At 40.0% G+C, this 25,208-nt stretch overlaps 2 protein-coding genes across 4 annotated transcripts; both read right to left on the bottom strand.

Moving 5' to 3' along the window:
* Nucleotides 1-339: 339 nt before the first annotated feature.
* Nucleotides 340-14,967, bottom strand: zgc:66447 (SLAIN motif-containing protein-like). 3 transcript variants are annotated; one of them, XM_042493289.1, is made up of 9 exons: nt 14,826-14,967; nt 13,098-13,744; nt 9,269-9,405; nt 6,684-6,806; nt 4,052-4,192; nt 3,489-3,818; nt 3,204-3,347; nt 1,460-1,745; nt 340-1,347 (listed from the first exon to the last, which is right to left on the bottom strand). In XM_042493289.1, the coding sequence occupies exons 2-9, from the start codon at nt 13,733-13,735 to the stop codon at nt 1,293-1,295; spliced, it is 1,854 nt and encodes a 617-aa protein (XP_042349223.1). In that variant the 5' UTR covers nt 13,736-13,744; nt 14,826-14,967; the 3' UTR covers nt 340-1,292. The 3 variants fall into 3 exon arrangements, with proteins under 3 accessions (XP_042349223.1, XP_042349224.1, XP_042349222.1); XM_042493290.1 differs by having other exon boundaries at nt 3,204-3,344; nt 14,702-14,967; XM_042493288.1 differs by having other exon boundaries at nt 14,702-14,967.
* A 4,709-nt stretch (nt 14,968-19,676) lies between these two features.
* tmsb1 (thymosin beta 1) lies at nt 19,677-24,791 on the bottom strand. The gene is made up of 7 exons (XM_042493799.1): nt 24,687-24,791; nt 24,053-24,167; nt 22,932-22,963; nt 22,391-22,490; nt 22,061-22,092; nt 21,630-21,729; nt 19,677-20,138 (listed from the first exon to the last, which is right to left on the bottom strand). The coding sequence occupies exons 2-7, from the start codon at nt 24,153-24,155 to the stop codon at nt 20,101-20,103; spliced, it is 405 nt and encodes a 134-aa protein (XP_042349733.1). The 5' UTR covers nt 24,156-24,167; nt 24,687-24,791; the 3' UTR covers nt 19,677-20,100.
* Between the last annotated feature and the right edge of the window lie 417 nt (nt 24,792-25,208).

Genomic DNA, 25,208 nt, shown 5'->3' on the forward strand with positions numbered 1-25,208 from the left:
AGCCAATACATCTTGAACTCTCCTGAGTAGACTATCTAGAGGTTTTCTCATATTGTCTTACCAAGAGTTCAAGACATGCCTACTGGAGAGGAAGGTCACACTAAATACTTGCAACTTTTAGCCTGTTGGAAGTTCTTTTTTTCTGAAATATTTGTATTTTTAATATTGTGTACATATTTCCTGTATGTTTTGGTTGTATTTTAGTAAAGAGACCACTGAGAAATAAGTACGTATCATTCATTATCATTATAACCTTGCTAAGATAAAGTTTATGGTGCCTTAAAACCTTTGCACAGTGCTGTATATAAATGTAAATGAACAAATGCTGCAATTACAGTTTCAGGGTAGACTTTATTATTCATTTTCATTACAGCTCCTAATTGTCAGAGGCACTCTGCTTGAGGGTGCATAGCTGTCTAAGGCACAAGGCCTTCGTGCATAAACATTTTCTTTATTACAGTGGTATCCAAAAGCACACTCAAAACCACCTTAAGATATGCAGTAAAAAGGCCTGCAAAATGCAGTACCATAACAGTACCTTAAATGACTCTAGATTCTTCTGGAATTAGAAAGAGTGTTGCAGCTGAAATGCACCTTGGCACAAACCATATTTTTCTGTTTTTGTATCATTTATAAGGGCAGTGTGGTTTACAGGAGTTGCATTGCTGTGTAAGCAAAGAGCAAAACACAAATACAACACAAATCTAAAGATATTTCACAAACATTCATGATTCACGCAGACCATTGTGGGGAAACATGGATGATTTGTCATATTGCAGTTACACAATGATAAGGGAAAAAGAACCCCAATAAAACCAAGCATGCAACACTCAGCACCTTCATCTAGTAGGAATTCACACAGAAAATGAACAAACCATCAATATCTTCATTTAAAATGTCTTCATATCAATTACATAAACAGAACGGTAATACCACCCTTAATATTCCAGCAGTTTCTCACAATTACCATAGAAAAATAAGTAAAATTGACACAAACAAATCTTCTGGAAGCTCAAGAGTTGGTCCATATCACAAGTGGAGTGTGCATGTGTGCCTTCTTGTCTGCCTACACAGCCTCTTTGTGTGGGTTGACAATGTTTCATGCGAGGGTAAGGAGATGAGTCTTGACTATGGATCCAGTGCAGCCCAGAGCTCCAGTCTGAAATTGGGGACCGAGAGGTTGTACGACACATTTGCGGACACAGTGGCTGTGTTCTTTGTACAGTGAGAGGTAACGGGGAGAGGTCAGGTCAGGGGTTGCAGCAGTGAACGTCCTTCATCAGCAGTCAGACTCAGTAACAGCCATCTTTCCAGGATTCATCTGACATTTTAGTCATGCCCAAAGACCTGTCGATAACACACAGTTAGTCTTCGTTCAAGCAAGATCCAAAGTATCAAGTTGTGTTGATATTCCTCAGTTTATCACCATTTTTTCATAGCTTTTCATTTAAGCACTCACCTCCTGGGCGGCTGTGAAAGTTTCCCCCTAACAGATGCCTGTCCTCGGCCCACAGCAGCCCTCCCGGCCCCGGTGGAGGCTCTTCCAGGTATGTAGGCTCCGCCATTTGCAGAGCCTGGGGACTGGACTCTGCGGCCCCCTCCTGCAGGTGGTGCTTGGACAACAGGCAGACCTCTGGAGGGCTGACGACCAGCTGCCATGGAGCCCACAGGTGTGACAGCTTTAACTGGAGTCCGCAGCGACAGAGGTGACTGTCCACTGCTACGCAGTCGACTACACGCCATACCTTGAGGAGAAGAAAGGCACAGTGGAATTGTAGACTCTAAGCTATTCCTTTCAGACAAGTTTAGAAAGAAAATAAATATTAACATATGCAAAAAATGTAAGGTCTACAAAATGCATGATACATACAAAAGACAAATATGCTTTAGTTGAAATTCAAACACCAATCATGGCACGTAAGAGTTGTAGGAAAACCTTAGAGGAGCTGCACTGGACTATCAAGGATAAGTCTGGAGTAAAGAAGTGAAATAATCACAGAGCAGGTAGGTGAATGGAGGGTTACTTACTTACATTACTTGAAGTATGTCAAGGAAGACAAGTGATTAGGGAGGGAGGAGTAGCTGTCGCCCATATAGTGAGTTCATTATAGATGATGACTTGTTAGGGTTAGATTGTCAAGGTTACATCGATACATCATTTTCAATGTATCAGACTGATATTAGATTTTTTTTTTTTGGGGGGGGGGGGGGTGGATTATATCAATGTCTCTTGTCCTTCAAAGACATAAAAGTTGTAACATAAAACTTTGTTTATTATTCTGTACATTCACAATTATTCAAAGCATCTGAATTTATCTTTGAAGATATAATGCATTCAAAGATCAACAAAACTGTGCCTACTGGCAGGGTTAGTTACAAAATTTAAAGGTCTACCTTTGTGGAAGTCAGACAGATCACCGACAATTAATGTTTGGATAAAACAATTATAATTGTATTGTACTTAGATAGGTTAAGGTTTTCTAATAAGGATAAGACTCAAATATTTTTCAGAATTTGTAGTCCGCATTAGAGTACCTCAAGGGTAACAGTATACCCTCACATCGCTGTGTATATGTGTTTTATTTTATTAGTAATGTTGAAGTCTTTGGACTTTTCTATTTATAAAGATATTTATGGCTGAGTTGTTTTATATTGAAAATCCTACAGTAAAGGTTCAAAAACATCTATATTTAAAGGTTCCTTGTTGAGATTTTTTTACATTTACAAAATTTCTGTTTACATTCACCAAAAACTCATTGCATGTATCCTTAAACTCTATCAAACATGGTGAATACATTTCCTGCCTCATAAGCCATTTTTTTTTTGAAAATGTTGAAACCTGCATTGCATCCATTTGTTTGTTAGCAATCATCTTATTCACTGCGCTACTTGGTGCATTACTGCCATCTGTAGATCAGTGGAAGAACGTGAAACCATTGCCACGTGTGTGTTCTTGTGCAAGTTATACGCAAAATCAGGACCAATTCATTAAAAAAGCTCTCCATGGAGCTAGTAGTGGTCAAATATTCCACACGGTACCTTTAACCCGAACTTTCCCAAATATTCATCAAACCTTACCTGTGGTCATGCAAAGGTCGGAGGAGGTAAGGTGGTAGGACAAAAGTGACACTACAATGCAAGGCAAAGGCCGGTGCTATTGTATTAGAGGAGTGGTGCGGAGCAGGTGAGGAGGGAGGGGTTACCTGTGGAGGGGGAGTGAGTCAGGTGGGACATGCGGTTGCCAGAGCTCTGGAGGTTAGCCTCCATGCTGCGGCTGTTTCTGACTGCTTCCAGGGAACGAAGGCTGGTGCGGGGGGCCAGGTTAGGCATGCTGTGCCTCAACTCTTCTGGAACCACACATACATTACACATTTAGCAACAACAGTATGTGTATCATCACAGATTTTGTACGAGGAATTTCTGTGATGATCGCTCTGATCTTCTTGACCCGGGCTATGAATGCTGAATTATTTCTGGATAAAGCCTACCTTCACTCTTGGCAAACTTAAGCAGCTCTGCGCTGGGGCCCTGGAGAGATCTTCTTGGTGTTCTTGTGCGTGGAGCCCCGAGTCGGCTGCTGTATTCCTGACCGTGGTTGGAGGTGGATGGAGATAGGCACCGGGGTGAGCCTAAGGGCGAGGGCGTGAAGCGATGACGTCGCTGGGGCATGGAGCAGAACTCATCCTCCTCGTCCTCAAGGCTGTAGCTGTCAAATTCCTGATCGCTGTAGGTGCAACCCCGGCGCAGGGACTGCAGAGAGGCTGTGGAGCTGCGGCGTGATGCAGATGCTGAGCTGGAAGCATAATCCTGCCTTAGACCTGACAACAAAAATCAAGAGTTATAAAAGAAACTGCATACACAGGAAGCCATGCAGATGAATGTGCATGCAGATACATATACAATCACAGAAAAGCTTCAAAAAGAGTCAAAATACAGATCTGATCTGCTGAAGTGTCAGAAAATATTTGCAAAGACACTACCTGTGCTCGTCCTAATGTGGAAATAAAAAGACATGTGATATCCAGCACACCGTGTGCACAATATTACTCACTCTCTTCCTGTAGGCGAGCCATAATCTGGACATCAGTGAGATCCTGCAGCTTATAGCCCATAGAGATGGAGTCATCTGATGTGCTGAGCTCACTGTCTATGGAGGACTGTGAGCTCAGGGCTGAGTGCACGCTTGTGACACCTGTAGAAACACAGCAGGATACCTGTCACAACAAGCTGCACCTCACACAGAAATAACATTAATCACAGTTGTTTCCACTAATGTTGGAGGGAATTACCTTAAATTTTCAAATAACAGCTGACACTGAAAAAAACGGCCATGGGAAACATATTGGTTTGTTTTTTTAACCAGGATTTAAGTCATTTTTATACCAATTAAGGCCTTATTTTTAGAATAATGAATTCAATGCTTTTTAAGACTTTTTAGGGATCCGCGAGAGCCCCTGTATAACGGCTAAAGGGTTCTTCAGATGGAGAAGAACAATGATAATGCCCCTTCATAATCCTTCAAAAACACAGATCAGACTATTTCAGTTTGACATTTTTTAAAACAAACCTTTTTAACAGATATTCCCTACGGTTTAAACCTGACACTGCACAGCCACAGAACAATCATATCACAGCATGATAACTAGCTTTCAAACCAAGATTGCCTCACAGAATAAAAATCCCCTCAGCCCCAAGATGCGGCACATTTGATATGAGGCTTTAATAAAGTACGGTCTTGATTAATGGCCCCTTTCACACCATAAAGTGAGTATGACAAATGTTAGCCATCACCTATGTGGTAACTGAACTGATCACAAAAGATGCCGACAGGTTCAGTCAGACTCTTAGTAGATGCAGGAACTGATTGATCAGGTTCATAGAATTGTATTATCACCTCAAGGAAATCAAGCTAAGAAGCACATCACAGTGTTGATGAAAAAAGTTTTTTTAAGTTGTAAAATATACGGGATCAAAAGGGTTCGATCAGTCACAGTCAGCTGGAGGTGTGTGAGGTATGACTCACCTCACCTCGACTAACATTAGAGTTGGATAGCGTTTACATTTAGAGCGATTTTTGAGACTTTACTTTTTGAACAAGTTGCAGGGGTGATGTTTTATATAGAAAAGAAAAATTATTGTGGCAGATCAGTGCTGCAGAGATTCTGGTTCAGTTCTGGTTCATTGGGAAGCCACAGTGCTCCGTGGAAGACTTCCCCACATTGAGGTACTTTATCCTTCTGTCTGAAGTTTAACCTGGCTGCTCGGTGGAGCTCCATTGCTGGTTTCTAAGCTAAACCCAACATTATCACCCAGATATGCTCTCAGCTATCGAAATTTGGCACTGACGAATCAGTACTCAGTAGCAACAACATAATTCGGTCAGGACCCTCAAAAGTGCTGATTCTGGTACCCAACCCGCACTAGCACACACGCAGCACTGCCTTTATCAGGACAACTTTAGATTTAAGTTTTATATTCACCTGACTGATCTGGCCAATATTAAAGAATCTAAGGTGTGAATGCAGACAAATCTGTGTTTGATAATCACATTTGGTTTAGTTAAATGAAGAGGTCTCTTAACCCAGACTTTACTCATCCAGCGGCATCAAACAAGAGAGGACTGTCTGCTGCTGACGCCCTGTAAAGCTGTATGCAAAGTTGCCCCTGCCAGGCGCGTCCGTCTGACACAGCTCTTACTCTCAGACTGAGACAAACGGGAAGTGACATCATCATCCAAGGGGCATTTGGTTATGTAAAAAGTCTGAGATTAGACAGGATCACCACCCACAAGCCAAGCATTTACAAGTTCATGCAAAGACGTATTATTTACAGGGTTTTTATAACAACATCAGCATTGTTTGTCTCTGCACAGTGAAGTGTCAGGTACTGTGAGAAAATGTGAGGAGGAACAAAAGTGCAAAGTTACTGTAACAATCACCGCATACTCAGGGTCACCAGCAAAATACATTTCACACAGGTTAGCATTGTCCAAGAACCTCCATTACACCTGTTTTTATCCATGAAGTACAAACCGCATATACTTCACATAATCACTGACCACCTTCCAAAGTGTTACAGGTGTGTTTTTCTACCTGCCAGGTGCACACTGTTTCCCACTCATTTCAATACAGCAACTCAAAAGAATCTAACCTGCTTGATAGACAATTGATCACAGCAATGATTACTTGATGAGTCAATTAGTTGGCAGAAATTGCATTGGCAATTACGTCAATGCATAGTCATTTGAATCATTTTTTAAATAGACAGAGCTACATCTTTGAAATCAGACCTTTTTGTGAAAGAAAACCTTGCATAATGTTCACTTCTATGAACTGCCTTTCTCACACAAGTGGGAATTCTTTGTTGAATTGAGTAAATAATGAAATGAATAGTAAACAATGGCTGCCTGGTAGCAATAGAAAATCAATCTAGAAAAGTTAGGGTATGTTTTGAAAAACGGTCAATAGTAATGTGCAGTATATGTGACACACAGTCAACATGCAAAAATGCTAGAATAGTCTAAAAAAAACCGAAAAAAAACATTCAGATCCCGAGGGGACACATTTTTGATGCATTAGTGCACACACATATCAACTGACCTACATCCTTACAATAATTGATGTCATCCCACTGTTGTGTTGAGCAGAAAATGAGGAGCACAGTGTGTTAATGTCATGCCATACCTGAGCTGCCACAGGTTAGTAGGGATTTGTTAGTTGATTTGTGGTACCCAGGAGAGATCAGGCCTGAGCCGGCCGAGCCCGCCTCTGCTGATGGGCTGCTGTACATGTTCCTCCATCGAGATGCTGCCAGGAAACAGGAGAGGAAGGATTGAACATTAATTATTATAAAGAGAGAATGATTACACCGTATCAAAATGTGACTGGAGCATTTGGTTCATAATGCATTTCAAAAATAAAATATGAGCTTTAAAAAAAATGGAAAGGAGTCTGTGAGGAGCGGAATTAATGAGCTCCAGTAATCCAGTGTCACCCTCATAAACTGACAGAAAGCTGAGTTATAACACATATAACAAATATGTGTCGAGGTAAATGGTTATTCTGCAGCCTGGTGTCATTTGCATGTGATTTGATGAAGGTTAATGCAATGCATGGCTGCACGTAATGGCCTTGTGCTCTAGTGCAGAACATCACCAATCAGAGGCTGCAAGATCATCAACATAAGTTAATATTTGATCAGAAGCCTGCAGGTGTATACTGACCTGAAGGAGAAGTTTTTCATACAGTATAAAGCTGCTGTGGACAACAGACAGTGTAAGAATCACTCATATTCATTTATAGATAAATGCAGACTGATTCACCGGAGTTCCTGCTTTAAACACAGTAATAAAAAATATGTAGACAGTTTGATGTTCAGTGTTCTAACACATGTAGGTGTGCATAATTTCACACAAGAGCTCTGAGAACAAACCGTTGCAATATTTGCATACCTATTAGGTGTAGGAATGACCAAACAGTTCTGGGAAGGTTACTTTTGAAATGTAATAGCTTACAGATTACTGGTTACCCTGATAAATACGTAATAAGTTACATAAGTATTTGATTTACTTCAAGGTTGTGCAACTTATTACATTTGATGACTATTTGATTACTTTTCTCACAAATGTTTTAAGCAAGGCAATAACACTGAAAAAACCTAAAAACATGAGTGCATGAATGTTGTGCTCAAATTTGTCTAAACAGCTTTGCTGACTCGCATTCACCAAAAATATGCCAATAAGCCATTTTTTCTCAGTAACTGTTTAATAGTTATATTTATTTGTAATTTAACTGCTGTAACTAGCTGCTCCCCAAAAACGTAATCAAATATTATCGCAATACTTAAGTAACGGTAAAATATTATTGCAATTTTAAATGTACTGCGATACACCAGGTATTGCGAAAAAATATATTTAGATATATTGCAATTTTTTTGCCTTTTTTCAACTGCAAATTTTATCCCCAAAGGAAAATCTGTGATGCTTTCAGCTTGTTCATCTCACTCGAGTCTGTTTTACTGCAGCAAAATGTATCTAGTGATCTGAAAGCAATTCATTTGGTTATTCTAGCAGGCCAACAAAAATATAATTAAAATTTGCAACAATAATGCTATTTTATAGAATAATGACATCCGTGTATCAAAACAACATTATCACAGAAAATATAATGTGATACTGTGCTGTATCACCCACCCCACCCCCCCCCCCCCCCAAAAAAAAAATGCAATTTACCAAAACTAAAATTTTTTTTTTTAACTTGTTCAATTCATCTTTACTGCTCACCCTCCACTCTCTACACCAACAGGCAGTTTCATGGCCCAGTGCTGCCGTTTTAAAAAGGAAAGCTGACCCGGGGAGGAAGGTAATCCAACCCAGCCCATGACTTCATGTCATTCAGCCCTGGTGTGAATAGCTCTGTTGTTCAGGTTCTGCGGTGTGCAGGAAGTAGGAGCTGCGAGCGGGATAAATAATACATGGGCTCTGTTGGATCAGACACAAACTTCTGTCCGCACATGGAGACGTATACATCATGTACACATTCACTGAGCGCGCCGGCATTGTTGTGCGACCAAAACACACACAGATCTGTGCACATGCACAATGAGGTGAGCAGTAAATAAGAAAGCAGAACATTAACAAAAGGGAGGGAAGACTGTCTCTCTGCTTAACCAGCGGCCTTAATCTTGATTTAGGCAAACCACCCTGAATGCTGCAACATGTGACTCAAAGACCGTCAAAGTCTTTCTTGACTTTTCAAGGGCCCATGATATTTTTTTTTGCCCCACTTTATCTGCATTTTTCAAACATACCAGATTAAAACTCTATTCAACTTAAACATAATTTCAGCCAGCTGGGATACATGAAGGGATAGGTGGAATGAAAATGAAGAAAAATGTGTAAGCAAAACGTCACATGTCGATGCATATTACACTACGTCGAGAGCTAAAGTAAATTAATTTGCTGTTGTTACATGTTACATTATGTGGACAGTTAACCAAGATTTCTGCAACAAAATTTCATTACATGACATAATTCCATGACTTTTCCCAAAATTTAAATGATTTTTACTAATGCTGATTGTGAAATTCCATGACTTTTCCAGGTTTTCAATGACTGTGGGAACCCTGTATCTATAATGAAAGCTGTTTTTTTCTAGCATAGACTGTTAATCTTAGAGTTTATAAAGGGAATCAATTAAAATGCACGACTAATAAATGTTTTTGTTCAGACATTTCAAAGGATTATTGCAAAAAACGTGTGTATGCATACTCTGGTCCAAACGGCTGATCAGGGTCCGACAAGCGATCTCTGTCTCTGGGCTGCGGTGGTCAAGAGCCTGCCGACACCACTTCAGTGGAGACTCTGGGCCTTGATCTGCAACTTGCTTTTTTGGAGACACATACAACCTGTAGAGAAGAGACAGAGAAGCAGAAAGCAAACCATTACCAACAGAAACGGGAGCAATGGCAAGGAGTAGAGGCAGAGTAAGGTAGAGATGGGACTGAACTGGGCTGAAAGGTATGCACGAAATAGTACTGAGCATGCCATGCACAGCAAGAATGCTTGTGAGACACAGGCAGACAGAATCGACGCCCAACCACTGAAAGCTTTTACGCCAACAGTACACCGTGAAGCAGCAAGGATCTCACATCAAACAACAAAAAAGCTGTTTTGTTTAAAGTGAATAATGTGATCGGATCAAACAGGTAGTGAGCAAACACTGTAAGTAAGTAATGCATCTTTGAACATCCAGCCTAACATCTCCAGTTCATCCTATAATGACAGGCCATCCACAGTCAAACAGTGTTATATTAAGAAACAGCTGTGCATTGACTTCCACTGCCAGAAACGATCTCATCTAAAAACAAACAGCCTGCCATGGCGGTTTTTTATTCATCCACACAATGTCGCCATCTGAAAGCATCACTTGACACACTGTTTCCGCTGTCTCCTCTAAGATGCGTCCAGCATTGCCACAGCGAGAGCAAACAGCCATTAGTTCACCACAAGCTTTGAACCGGCAGTCACATGGGCTGATCCTTTGAGCTGGATACACAAAAGACCCGGACTGACTGGTTCTGGACCAATCAACTACAAATCATCTTCCCATTGGGCAAACACAAAAGGACCCATTTCCCACTGGAATGAGCAACAATATAGAGAGCAATAATCAGGTCACACATCCTGCCAGAGAGCACAGCTTCTCTCGCAGTGTGTTGGGGGCGGGAGCTGCTTCGTTCACACACAATCCTTATGTTTGATGTGGAATAATGACGCATGTTCTGCGTGCTTTTGAGTTTTGGTCTCAGGCTGACACCTGGTTGTTGCCTTTTATGCAGATCTGCAAAAGTAGCTCCATGAGCTGCTAAAACAAACAAAAAAAAAATATATATATATATATATATACCAGACTACAGTTGGTACAACCTACTGCTACAATAACATTACAGTATATCTGAGATGAGAAGAGCAGCATTTGTGGATGAAGTCAACACCAATATCTGTATTTAACTGTGTTAAATCTGTGTCTGTGTTGCCAGGAGCAACATCACACAACAGGTTGGATAACTTCTGTAGACGGAAAAGGAAATTTATTTATGACTGTGTCATTGTGAGGAGCGTAAATTGAGAGGCTTGAAGTTTAAGCCTGTGTGAAGAGTCTAATAGGCCAGAAACACTATTTTGCTAAGCTTATACGTTTACAAATCAATCTCCATAAGTAATAGGGCTGTACCATTTTTTTAAACAATTAAAGTTTCTATTGGGGAATTTGAATGAAGCGTCGAATGCCTGTCATCGCTTTTAATAAAGCGATTCGGCGGGTTAAATGGGTTAGTCTTTTCTGATTGAATAAACTTTTTTTCGGTGAATAAGTGTAATTTGTGGTGCTGTTAAATTGCTGTGAGGCCGCTTCATTAACCTTTTGAAACCTGGAGCAACATCACCTTTCTTGTGCAGATGCCTTTAAAAAGTATTTAGACCTTTGAACCCTGAGACAATTGCTTTGATTTCTTTTTTTAAAAAAAAGGGAAAAAGAGAATGAGCAACTTGAAAATTATAAATAAATAAAAAAATTAATTGCAAGAAATTATTAAAATCATTAAAATATTATTATCACAATTACATCTTGATTTATGTTAGAGTATTATTTGATTTTTTCTGACTTTTCCAAGTCTTGTTTACCTTTTTTCCAAGTCTTGTTTACCTTTTTTTCAATACATTTTAGCGTGGACTTTACAGCACTCTGGTGTTACTGGAAATGTTTGGAACACACAGAAACAATCCTACACAACCATCACCATAAGCTAATTCTTCATATGGTATATTACTAATAATATTAATGGCCTAACGTTAATTTGCTACTGTGCAGATATACTGGCTTTAAACAGAAGGTTTTAAATATAGCTTTGAACTATAAAGAAACATCCAGCAGAAAAAATAACCACAATTTTAGAGCAGGAGTGACATTCACATGGCTGTTTTGAATTGACCTGATGGGGTTGAAACATTGCCTGTCTAATCTAATCGAGTCTATGAAGTATTATTTAGAAGAAGCTGTGGATACTGCGCCATGGGCAATTTTTTTGTTCTCTTGAACAGATTTGATCGTATGACTCTAAAACTCACAACACCAGATCCCGCGGTTGCTCTGAGCTCCAGTGTTTGTGTCCGTGTTGCAGCCCGGTCACACAGGGGGGCCCTCACATCACATGCTGTGCAATCCCACCCAAAGCAGTTAAGCTGTTGCAGCATCCAGCCCAGAGCAGATCAGATTATGTCGCCGTTGGGATTACTGGATGTTTTGGCTATGATAACCTCACAAAGCACATATGGTATGGCTAATGATGTGAAACCGAAAATAAGTCGTGAATGGTCTGGCTGATAAGCAGCTCAAGTAGCCATCAGGAACACAATATGGTAACTGTTTTAGGCAACGCACACAGCATAAACAAACATGTCTAGACTGAACTCTGGCATGAAATGAGCATGGATTAATAGTAATTAATCCTCTATTAGTGTTCCTTTGGGGTAATTATATACTGCCAATTAAACTGGAGGAAATAAGCAAAGTTCATCCTGTTTTTATGAGCTTCAACCTGACCTGCATTCAGGAATTAACTAACGCAGATATGGCTTAGTTGATCATTAGCACATTGTATAACCAGGCTTAGAGAATGCAGATCTGTGCTGGATTTTTTTTCACTTGAAAAAAAACATTATCAGAACAATTTCTGAAATAGCTTTTCTCTTTGAAACAGCTTGTGAAAACTCTTCTGATGCTTATCAAGCTTTTATTCAAGCTTGGTTTAGACAGGTGGGAGTGAAAACACGCTTTGTCTTCATTATCATAACCTGCCAAACAGGTCACAGAGAAGTCTCGCCTGTTATTCGCTCGGTCAGAGATCTCAGAGTCAAGTTGAAAAGACAATCCACAGCCTCTCACTTTTGTATTCACATCAACCGCCTCTGAACTTATTCACTTTGGCTGGCTGCCCTTTCTTTAACCGCCTCCTCCTCATCACTCTGGTGTGTTTTTAGCTCTCTCTTCTCCATCACTACACCTTATCATTTCCTCCTGATTGCAGTAAATATCCTGAGCTGGTGTTCAAAGTGTTTGCAAAAGTTAAGCAAAGTGTTTAAAGTACAAGAAAAGTCTTTCCCTGGTTTTGTGGATAAGGAAAATAAAAATGCAGCTTCTGTCTTGGCTAAGAAATAAGTCTAATTTTAAATCCGAATAACCCAATGCTACAGTTCAGCGTGGAGTCACTTCCTGTGGGGGAGAAACACACTTTGAAATCAGAGGTCAAAATTAAAAGAAAAGCACAAGTGACTCATCTGGCTGAAGGGGCTACCGTACCTATATACAGGCAAACACAACATGCACACTTTAAATGTGGCATTGCTGTAGCTCATGTTGGCAGAAAACAACTTCCCCTGAGGGTAACTCGTGCGCACTGGGACATATTACTTGTTATCTCTCTCACAGCTGCAAATTTTTAGGTTAAGCACACAAAATATAGGTTGAATATTCCTAACAAGTGGCTGTAAAAGCAGAACTCGAGACCAGAGACAGGCTGTGCAAGATAATAAAACATACCAACTGTCCTCGTCCTCTACTTCTGCACACTCATCTTCCAAATCTAGGACATCCACCTCATCCAGTGCAGACTGGTCCACCCCTGAGTCGCTCTCTGCAAGTGTCTCTGACTCATAACTTTCCTGAGAGGGGCTCTCTGGCGTCTGGGCCTGTCCCGCTCCATTGCTGCAGGTCAAGGTGAGAAAGCCCCCACACGGACCCTGGTCCTCTTCCTCTTCGTCCTCTTCTTCCAGCCTACTGGCCACGGGCAGAGGGGACATCTCTTCGCCACTGCTGCTGTCCTGAGGGGGCGACAGCTCAAAGTCTGTGCTGCCACTGTGCTCCAACCTGAGGTGTGAGTTGCTCACCTCTTCACAAGTCAAACTCTCATTAATATTGACAGCGGCTGTGAGGTTGCTGTTGTCGCCGTCTCCTCTGTGGATGATCGTCTTGCTCCCTCTGTTGCGAAGGGTCTCATTCTGGACCTCCAACCTACGCACAAGCTCCTGCAGCTTTCGAACCTCCTCCAGCTCCACCCCCGCCAGGTCCTGACCCACCTCTTCTTCCTCCTTGCATCCGGGATTGGAGCTCTCCATGAGGCCTGCAGGACTGCCATTGTCAGCCTGGGGAACCACGCTGGCACTGTCCGGAACCACCATGCTCCTACTCTGTTGGGAGGAAGAGTAACATTATAATTTACATGATGAAGTACACTGCGAGTCTACATATTAACCCTCTGAAACCTAGAGTGACTTCACTTATATTGTGAGCACCTTACACAGAGATTTAAACCTTTGAACATTAAGCAAGTAAGTGCCTTTTTTTTTTTTTTTTTTTTTTTTAAAAACCCATGGTAGTAACTAGGAAAGAACTGGTCCACAATTTGCAAGAAATTAGTAGCAAACTATGTTTTAAAACGCTCAGGGAAAAGTATATTTATAATTATCACAATTAAAAATTTAATATGTTGACACATTAATACAATATTTTATAGCACTTTTCCCATGTCATGTTTGCCTTGGTTTTTTTAATGGTTCTATTTCTTTTCATTTTATTTCAGTTTTTCAGTATATTGTTTTACTTATTTCTTGCTCATTTTTGGGTCTCCTTCCGTTGCTCAGCCTTCTTCCTTTGTTTTTGATAGAAAACATGCCAAATTGCTCATGATACCTGATGCATTAGCACTACCTGCAAGCTCAGGTTGTGTTGCTGACTACACTATTACCAGATGGGCACTAACTTGCAGCAGCCCAACAAATGGCAACCACAGAAAAAACATACAGTAAATATGTCTAGTTACTTCAAACACATGAAAAACCGCTGGCCGTAGTTACATGAAGTAGCTCTGGTATCAATGCGCCGCTGGTACATTAACTAGCCGATTCCAGCTAGGTTAACATCACCAGTGTTTACATGACGATGATCACTTCTTTTTCTCGTCGTATCGTTTCTAACTCTGCAACTGCAATAACCGCTGCAAGAAGCTAGCGACAAGAGAAAGATGCACACCGTAAAATCCGTGAAACTACAGCTGCTATAATGCAATATATCTAGTCCAACATGTACATTTTAGCACTCTAGTCAATGTTAGCTCGGCTAGCATGCTAACAGCAAAACAATCGTACCGGTGAGAGAGCCGTGTTGTCCCAGTTGTCCCAGCGAGCTGATGACTGAGCTTGCCCGCCACTCGGAGCTCAAACTCCTCTGTGCACCAGCGACCGCATGAATGAAGCAGCTAATTACACCCACCTGAAATGGTCCTCGGCACGATAGTGATTGTCGACACACTGTATAAATGAATCTCAGTTAGCTAGTCCATGTTTTCTTGTTGCTAGAGGATTGCCGACAGCGTTCATGATATCGCTGCTAACTAGCTTGTTGATGGACTTTAGTTAGCTCTGGTGAACAGACCTGCAGCAGCGCTCGCCCCTCCTCCTGAAGGTTTTCGCTGTTATTTGGCGCCTCCTATGGTGGACATCTGGTACTGCAACAACATAATTTTGTAATCTACAGTTTGGCCGTTAGGTGTCGCTGTTTACACACTACTGTACTGGTGCCCTAATGTCTTTTTTCCTGTCTTTGTTTTTTTAGGAAGGGCGTGGGTTTATTTTAATACTATAACGATGGCTGTTATTTATTCATTTACTATTTTTTCTTTGTAGACACTGTCCTTGTCCTACTTGATTTAAAAATGATCGGTCCTGTTTTCCTTTTGGATAAAACTGCTATAAATAAATGGTTAAAAACAAGAAGAAAGCCAATAAATATGTTATCTGCAATGAGTAGTAACAGAGAATGGCAGTCATTCTTTAATATAGACACCAGGAAGGAGTGAGGAGGGTATTGTTTCTGAGAGGGAAAAATGAATGAAAATGATTTTTCCATGCTTTGAGTACCACAGCTGATATAATAGTCACTTCATTGCACAGGAATAGCGACAGAAGACCTTGGTGAATAAAAGTGATTCAGATATGTGAGCGGGTCAGAAACTGCATGTTGTGGCATGCTTTTAATCAAATAATGCTTTTGATTTTTATCATTTTTTTTTTAGTTTGTTTTATGGATTGCTGTGTCCTAGAGTCCTAGGCTCACACTAAATACTGTGTGGCATTTTCAGCCTCTTTAGTAAATTTCCCTCATTTTTTTACCCTCTCCTTATTTATTGTTTCAGTATTTTATTCAGTGTTTTAATTCTCGTTGTTAAAATAAGTTGGGCCCGGCAACAGATACAACTTTAATTAACTGAGAAAATGTTATGTTAGAGAGAACCCTTTAACTTCCACAAAGAAATTGGGAATTAGAAAAAAAAATATCTACAGTATAACATTGGAAAACAAACTAAACACATGCTGCAGAGCATGGAGAGAGACTCTTGTCTTTCCTTATCCCCAGTCTGCTCAGCTCAGTCAGTATGTTTACATGAAAAATCAAATTACTGTGTAACTCCAACTGAAACTGAACTTTTAAATCAGATATTACACAAACATGTTAGTCTGACTGAAATCTTACCAAATAGAATTTTTAGAGGTCAGACTAACGCACCCTGATAATTTGGTTGAAATTGTAGTATCTTTCTATTAAACAAAAAAGTCACATCTCAGCCACCCTCCTCCTCTGATAAATTAAGTACAGTCTCTTTAAGGATTTGGGTCGGGTTTAGAAAGGGGTAACACATATCAACGAAGAAACAGTCTTCAACATCAGCACAGAAGCTAAACAATGAACCGCTTTGGATGGGACTGCAGCAAAACATAGTTTGGCCACCAAAAAAAAACCAAAACAATATCAGTTTGTGTGTGTGCGCATGACAGCAGACAGCTGTTGGCAATCAGAGCAGGGAGGAAATTAACACATAAATTGTCAGCTAGTGGTGAATGTTAAATGTGGGTTTCAGATTGGCCATGAAATAAAAAGCAGCTCTTTGAGACCCGAGTTAAGTCCCTGTTTCTTACTTCTTAACTGCAGGGTTAAGTGAAGCTGCTTTGCACCTCCAGAAATGTTTCCATAGGGGTGGCTAGATGGAAAGAAACAGTAGTGAGGGAAGGACACAAATGACTTAAGAGGCTGTGAGATAAAAACAGTGTTGATATTTCAGGTATGTTTTTAGCGATTAAAACTTTCAAGCAGACATGGTTAGAGTGATTTTTATTCTGTCTCTTTAATGCAGCAGGTAGTCTACCTGGTGGCCGCAGTGATCTGCATAGTTGGGAACACCTGGGCTTGTTTCTTTCAGGCTATAACCCCCAGCTCTTTGGCTGCGACGCTCTCCTCCCTCCAGTGTACTATTTCTTGCTTTCACACATCTAACACCTAACACTACATGCAGCACTCAAAAGTTGTATCAGGGTGGTCATGGCCCCCCCACCCCTTGACATTCACATTATACCCACTGCAATAAACTTGACTAAAGTACTGCTGCAAAATTTGTTAAAAACAAACAAATGATATGATGTCATTGCACACTGTAGTTTATGCATTGATCATTTTGCAAAATTCAACTTTGTCTTCAGCAGGTGGCAAAAGACTGGCAGTTTACTTGGTCTATTCTGTTCGGCAAGGTAAATATAAGGAAGTAGCAGTGCAACTAAAAGTACCTGTTTAACTAGTTTTGTGCAAGACAACAATCGTGTGAATGTCACAGTGTTGATGTAAGGATAATGCATTGAATGAACACAGCAGGAAGTAAAAATACAAGTGTATCTATTAATAAGCAGTGTAATATTACTGCCTAAATCACAGATGAATCTCTTGGTTTTTCAGTATGGCTCAAGAATGATTTTAAGGACACTGAATACGATCATAATTCTGAGTCTGCCTCCAGCTGTCCTTATGCATCCGTTCTCTTCATGTGCTGCAATCTTTGGGCTATTTTTATAGTGCATAGACACACCTGATCCTCAAAGATAAGTAAGTAGTTTATTTTTCGCTTCCTTCAAACTGAAGGGAAATTGTAAGTCTGCATAAGTTTTATATGTGCCACTTTTGGTAACTAAATGTCAACAAAAGACAATTAGATGCGTTGCATGTCTGTTTTCAAGTGCCTGCATGCTGTTGTGTGAGCATGTCTCAACAGGCTTGCTGTGGAAAAACACAGCCAGCAGTGAATCCACACAGGGTATGAGGAAAAAAAATGTCATGCACTTCTCCTTCCTCAATATGGTGCTCCTAAAAAACATCCATACTGCAAAGACACAAGATTCATGTAGACATTTTGCTATACATTACATGCATTTAAAATAAAAAAGCAAATGTGACGCCCTTGCATCAGGAGACTAAATTAAATCCGGCTTTTCTAACATGAACTATATATCATGTTGGCAGTGTAGAATGTGCTGCACATACAATGGATCCACTCCCTTTTCTTCAGCAGGCTAAGACCTGTTGTAACTTGAGATGATGGAGGTTGCACTGGATGAGTAGGACTCAACCATTTGGAGATAATGTAAAATAGGCTGTGTGTGAACCAATGTGAACAGGGATCACATTTTTATTATTCAAAAATGCAACTTGGACATTGCAACAGACATTTAGTTAAGACCTTTGTCTTCCCTGTCAAACATCAAGTAACAGGGCAGTGCCATCATCTACTACAAGCTGACTCGACAGGGAAACACATTGATAGGGTCTAATTCCTACTCTTGCCTACTGCTTTTCAATGTCCTTTGTACCTTTTTTGTTTCTTTGTGTACACTGGAGCATTGTTTTCTCCCCTGTATGGTACATACTGTATATGAAGGGCTCTCAGTCTCTGGAACAACCTCCTTAAGGTGATCAGATGGGCAAGTAGCGGATCATCTTTTAATTTCGTCTAAAAAAACACTTTCATAAATGCTATTTAGGGTTTTTGGCCTGAACTCACTTTCATCGGTATGTTATCTCTTAAAACCTGTAAAGGCCTTCTCTTAATTTATTTTACTGTCTCATTTTATCCTATATATTTTACGCTCTCTCTATCTAGCTTGCATTACTTTTACAACTGCTTTTAACTGGGTTTTTTTTACGTTTTAATTTAGTCTTTTTTTAAAGCAGTTTGTAACTTTGTTTTTAAAAGTGCTAAATACATAAGGTTTTTATTGTAATGACATTAAATTCTACCTTTACCCTTTTAGCCTCCAATACCTAAAAACTTAAACTTAAAAAGTTAAAGACTATACTCAATTACACAATTTTATTTAAATCATTTAATCTGTTTTGTGATGTTTTTCAGTTTTATGTTGGAGTGCAGTTTCATGTTTCTGGTAAAGACAAAAGATCATAACGAGAATTGAGAGCTGTACAAATGACTTGAACAGGCGATCGTGTGTACTTAAACTACCCTTGCTTTCCTGTCTTACCACTTGAGTATCATCTATGGAGCGATATGCTGGGGCAGCAGCAGCTCGACAGCTGAAAGGAAAAGACTCAGACTGATAGATATCCTGGCATGCCCCCTGGCAGCGAAGTTATCATCCCTTATAGACAACATGTCTGGTGTGTAAACCAGAGATACTGGAGGTCCTTCCTTCCTGCTGCTGTTATACTCTTAACCAACACTGCTCCCCACAGACCACACAGAGGATAACTGACACTCATCTGCAATATCAGTATTTACCAAATGTGCAACATCTGTACTTGAAACGTACAATCATGTAAACTCAGCCTAATTATTATATCTTGTTTTCATGTTTTACTATCTACACTCATCACTCACATGCAATACTAGTATATGCTAAACAGTGCAGTATCTGTACTTACATCATTTAGTAATGTAAAATTAGCCACCCAGCCTGTCCTTAAAAACACAAAAAACCCCAACTATATTTAACTTGTGTTTTTTTTACCGCCGCTTCCTGTTTGCACTATAATTCAAATTTCCCTGCTTATCCAAAGCAGCCATGTTACCCCTGGCCTGAGGTCTTGTGAGGACAATTGGGAAACATGTTGCATTACCTGAACTTAAATGTAGCTTTAAATGCAACTATTTTCATTTTTGTTTGCCCCCCATGGTTGAAAATTACTTAGACCATGTCCAGCATACATTAGAAACAATTCTGTTTTCTTCAAAAACACAACAGTTGAACCAGAAATCAGTTTGACAAAGTAAATACAACTGCAACTTAAAACTTTTGACGTACATTTTTATTGAAAAAAAAACAGATCATGTAATTTTTTAGAACATTTCCTGAATGGCAACATTTACAAGGATACTTGTGGTAGTGTTTACAATGCAAAATATTGGATAGATTTTCTTTTATACAATAATTCATGAGTTCTCCCCTTTTTAAAGTAAACCTTGACCCTGTCAAATCATTGTCTTGCTCTGTTCACCTCTATCAAAACAGCATGGAAACACCCAAATAGAATACATCCTATGCATTATTTTACTTGGGAATACTGGCAGATCTTTCCCCATAGCATCGGCCCAAACATTTCTAACATGGCAGTACAGAAATCAGACAGAGGTGATTAACGGGAACTTTAATTGGAAGAAGAGCAGGAAACAGGGCAGGACTCAAAGAGGATGATCATGGCAGCGATGTTTCAGTTACTTCCCCTTCATGGATTTCTTCTCTTGTTCAATATCTGTGTGATCAAAAACAGAGACAAGATGAGGGGATAAATGTGTACCCAAGTCTGGAGATAAAAAAAAGATTAGTCCTTAATTGTTGTCAGGACAAGAAACAGGTTCAAATGTTGAATGGGGTTATAGAGTCGTCTCTCCTTTAAAGCCAGCAGCAGAGCTAGTGACTGCATTAAACTGACAGCTAAGTTAGCATATAACGCAAAGAAGAGCAGCTGCCAAAAACGTCTGCAAATTGGGAAAAGGCAGTTTCCATTAATCCTCTAATTGCACAAATTTAAATTGCTAACCCTAATGGTAACACATCAGACCAGGCTGTACACATAACTCACTTCTGGAGCCAGCCTCAAGTGGTCATTTGATGAACTGCAGTTTTTAGCACTTCTGCAGTAGCTTCACTTTTCAGCCATGGAGGTTGATGCGGCATTTGATAAATCAATGGTTTTAGCATTAGGTGGAAGGAATTGAATTATGCAGAAGAGGGAGGCTCAAGAAACCTTGATCAAGTACAGATGATTTGGATTTTCTTGCTAAAAGCACCCTTCATTTCTTCTGAACAACTACCACACAACAAGTAAAATCTGAAGCTGCAGTGTCACATTTTCTAGATGGTGGGCGAGATTTTGACTTATGCAAACAGGTTTCCCCCTCTCAGTTTCACTCTAAAAGATCAAATGTGGCCTGACTGGACTGCAAATAATTAAAGAGGTGGTTATTCTATCAATTTAGCACTGCACTATCACAAAGTTGAAAACTTCGCAAGAGATACATTAAAAAGTGAACTTTCAAAATCAAAGTAAAACAGGCAGACCAGATTATCATAGTTTGTATTCTCATTGCGCTGCGTTTTTATAGCCATTTCAAACACAAGACGTAAAGTATAGTTCATACACCTTATGAAAAACCAGAGAAAATACACAGTAACATTAGGCCTTATGACTCATTCATTATGTTTTTTTGTATCTTCGTCAAAACTTCATATTATCAATCTCTCCCTCTCTGCAAATGTATTGTGATTTTAAATATCAGTTAACGGTCTCCTTAGATACTTAGAATTATTATCTGCCCCGAAAACCTCCCAAAAAACAGACATTGGCCAACCCCTACTGCAGTTATTTGCTATCCTATATCATAATTATTTTAATGACATTACACCTATACTTTCTTATATCCTGTACTAAAAAGCCTATTCAACTGGTGGCCCCCAACTCTGTCTCGCCTGTCAGTTCTGTTTAAAAATAAATAGAGCTTAAAACCTGAAGGAAACAAAAATGCACAAATACTGGGCTTTTTGTCACAATAAATCCCAAAAAACCAAGCTCTCTTGTCCGTAATTATTAAAATCAACCAATTTTGATTTACACATACTACCCACAGTGTAATGAGACACAAACTGTTGGAAATTAGCCAACTGTCCCTTTAACTGAACATATGGGCATTCAGTCAAAGTTTGTGCTGCAGTTGCTCTTCTATTATTATTCTTGACTACCTACCTGCAGAAGTTGGAAGCTTGCTTTTCACTTGTGTATCAGCCTTCTTCAGCTTGACATCACATTTCTCTACCTGCTCATTGATCTTCTTTTTGCAAGCGTCCTATTAGAGAAAAGACAGAGCAGAAATTATAATTCAAATCAAAATGCGGATTTTGACTATCAATCATGCATGGGAAGATGTGTTAAGTCTGCAGTGCAATCCCATACAGCTATAAAAAAAAAAACAACCCACGCAAACCACAGGGAAGTGAAGCTGGAAAATGAAAGTTTTGCAGGGAAAGAGCGTCTGGGTGTGAAAAATGTCTGAAGAGGACGTAAAATTTTCCCTGAGGTATATGACGATTCCTTTCCAGGAATCGTCATTGGAGGAAGAAAAGTTAACAGGCAAGGACTGAAAGAGAAATCATGACAGTTGTGTTCCAGGTACTTGCCTCTTCCATGGCTCTCTGCTCGTCTTTAATTACTGTGCAATTAACAGAAAGAGAGACAAAGATGAGGTGATCGATCTATAACTGAGCTGTCAAAGATTGATCAACATTCATCATACATTGGTCAGAATTTGTTGTTCTGAGACTGGGGTGCTGTAAGACGGAGAGAAGTTTACCAATCTACATTTACACATAAGACCCACGCTGCAATGACACAAAGCTTGTTGAAAATTGGCCAAGTTTCCCTTTCATTAAACACATGCTAAAAGTCATTTAAACAAAGTTTGTGTTGGAGTTCTTGTATAGTTTCTATTTGTAATCTTGAATACCTACCTTCAGTAGTTGGAAGAGAGTTTTTTTCGCGTGTTTCAGTCTTCTTCAGCTTGACATCACAATTCTCCACCTGCTCATTGATCTTCTTTTTGCAGGCATCCTGTTTGAGAAAAGAGAGAGCCAAAATTATGATTCAAATCAAGATGCAGATTTTGACTTAATATTGCGTGGGAGACCTGTTGAGAATACAGGCAAAAAAAAATTGTCTGCAGTGCAATCCCATACAGTTATTAAAAAAAAACAAAAAAACAAGCAAACCAAAGGGAAGTGAAGCTGGAAAATGAGATACTTCAGTTTTGCAGGGAAAGAGCGCCTGGGTGGGAAAAAAGGTCTGATGAGAGCATAACATTTTTCCTGAAGTATGAAACTAAAAATCAAGCCATGTTTTCTGGGCAGTTTTTGATTGTAACTCTACAGTATTGGAGAAATTCACAGAGGACAGAGGCCGAGATGATAGACAGGATTCCTAAGAGGAGGAAAAGCAGGTAACAGGGAATGACTGAAAGAGAGGAACTGTGACAGATGCATTTCAGGTACTTTCCTCTTGTTGGGCTCTCTTCTCATCTTCAATCACTGTGTGATTACAAGACAGACAGACAGAGACAAAGATGAACATCATCCTCCTGTACTCAGTTTAAAGCCCCAACTCTGATTTACACACACCAGAACAATGGGGGTCAGATTAGTGCAAAGTGCAAATAATTAAAAGACACTCCAGCAATTCAGGACTGCACTTCCACAGCACTGGGAGTATCTCAAGAGACTTATTTTTCAAAAAAATAATAGTCAAAATCAAAGCTACAGAGGCAGACATATCTTAAATGTTGTGTCTAGTATGGGGTTAGCTCCAAAAACAGCGGATCCTACATGTCCTATAATGCTCAACAACATGTGTTATCAGATAAATGCCTGTCTGACACGTGCCTGCATGTATTAAACTCCACACTCCCAGTGTGTGACACAGGCTCACTGTGAAAATCTGTAGTCTTCAAGCATAACCTCATAACCCTGATTACATCACTATGACCTCATCAGATTAAGACAGCTCCCTTCCCAGACACAAGAGACATTTGCTGTGTTCAAATTGAACTGGTGAACTCGTGTTTAAGGCATGGGAAGTCGTACAATGACGCCATGAAGCTGTCAGAAGATTTTCACTCACAAGGTTATGAATACAACAGGGCAGTGTTCATACAGACTCTTCTCGTAAAACACAGCGAACTCGACCCCAACAGCAGTCTCACTTTAATGCTTAAAATCAAAGTGAAACTGGACAGTATAAGCCCCACAATACGGGAACAAGGTTTAGCATTGTGCAGTATATCATCTGTAATTCATTTCTCGACGAAATATCAGCCCCACAGTGCCGGGTAGCATAAACCTTAATGTATACTTTAAGAGACAGAGATCTTACACTACACAAATGGGGGTGGGGTTATGCTTTACCACTTAACAGGTTGGCATTAAGTAGGGGAAACACGCTCAGCTCTCCAGTAGCTGGGTGTGTACTGGCAGTTAATCAGTAATACAATGTTTGCCTTTCATAATAATAGGCGGGGAGGAGTTTAACTATGCCGAACAAGGAGCTGAACAAACCTTGATCAAGGGCAGATGATACAGATTTTTTATTGAGAGTGCACTTATTTGCTGTTAGACACCTACCACCTGTAGTTGGAAGAGAGTTTTTTTCTGAAGTACTAGTCTTCCTGAGCTTTTTTTGATCAAATCCCTTCAAGTCACAAGAGGCTGGATGGGTGGTGCTCATTTTGGATGTTTTCTATTGAAGAAAAGTTGGAGAAGGAGAAAAAAAAAATTATCTAACACACATTTTGACTATTAACAAAGCATGAGAATATAGCCTATGAGCACATGATCCAATTAGCGTTTCATCACTCAGTATGTTGTCTGCAGTCGTCACAGGTATACATATCAAGCCCCACCCCAGTTAAAAACAAGAGTGTACTGGGCTGAACTCCGGAGTTATGTAATCCAGTCACAAGAAACAACATGCATAGGGTGAAACGGTTTGCCTGCAGAGGAATGCAGCGCTCTCAGACATCCTGCCTTTACACAGCCCACATTAAAACAGTCCGATTAACCACACAGTAGCCTAACATTGTGGAAAGTTTGGGGCCTACGACAGAAACGTCGAATAAAACCAACAAGCCTTTGAAACATTAAAAAAAAAAAACTACGTCTTTGCATTAAGTGTGTATGCGTTACGCTACATGACTATGATAAGGTGTCTTTTTGAGCGCACGAGTTGATAAACAGAGACGATTCAGAGCTACTTTACCTTGTGTAGAAGTGCGTGACGTCCTTTCCAGGTAAAATGCGTCTGTGTAATCTGTTCAAAGCCAACAACGCTTTAAGTAGAGACAACACGCCCTTGTGCTCTGGCTCTGATTGGCTCCTCGAGTTCACAGGAAGAATTTTGATTGGATACACTTGATTCCTGACTTCCCTGAAATATTACACGCTGACCCTTGGAAATAGCTGCCCCCGCGTGGAAGAATGCACAGCACCGAGCCTTTCACACAGTGGACCTGGATGGTTTTATTTTTAACACAGCACCATCTAGTGGACTGTTTGTGATATGAAAGAGTTTGATAAAAAAGACATCTTAAATGGTAGGAAAATAATCATTGAAGCCACTTAAATGCATGACAAATAGGACTATTTATTAATGCACTTTGAGGGAAAATAAGCCTGTATTCAGCAATAATAATTATTATAAGGGACTGCTCGTTGTTTATCAGAGGAGGGTAGTGGCTGAGGCTGAGACCCATGATTTTCCCTGAGTGACCAGCTGGAAAAA

Source organism: Plectropomus leopardus, chromosome 9 (assembly GCF_008729295.1).
Source record: "Plectropomus leopardus isolate mb chromosome 9, YSFRI_Pleo_2.0, whole genome shotgun sequence".
Lineage (NCBI taxonomy): Eukaryota > Metazoa > Chordata > Actinopteri > Perciformes > Serranidae > Plectropomus > Plectropomus leopardus.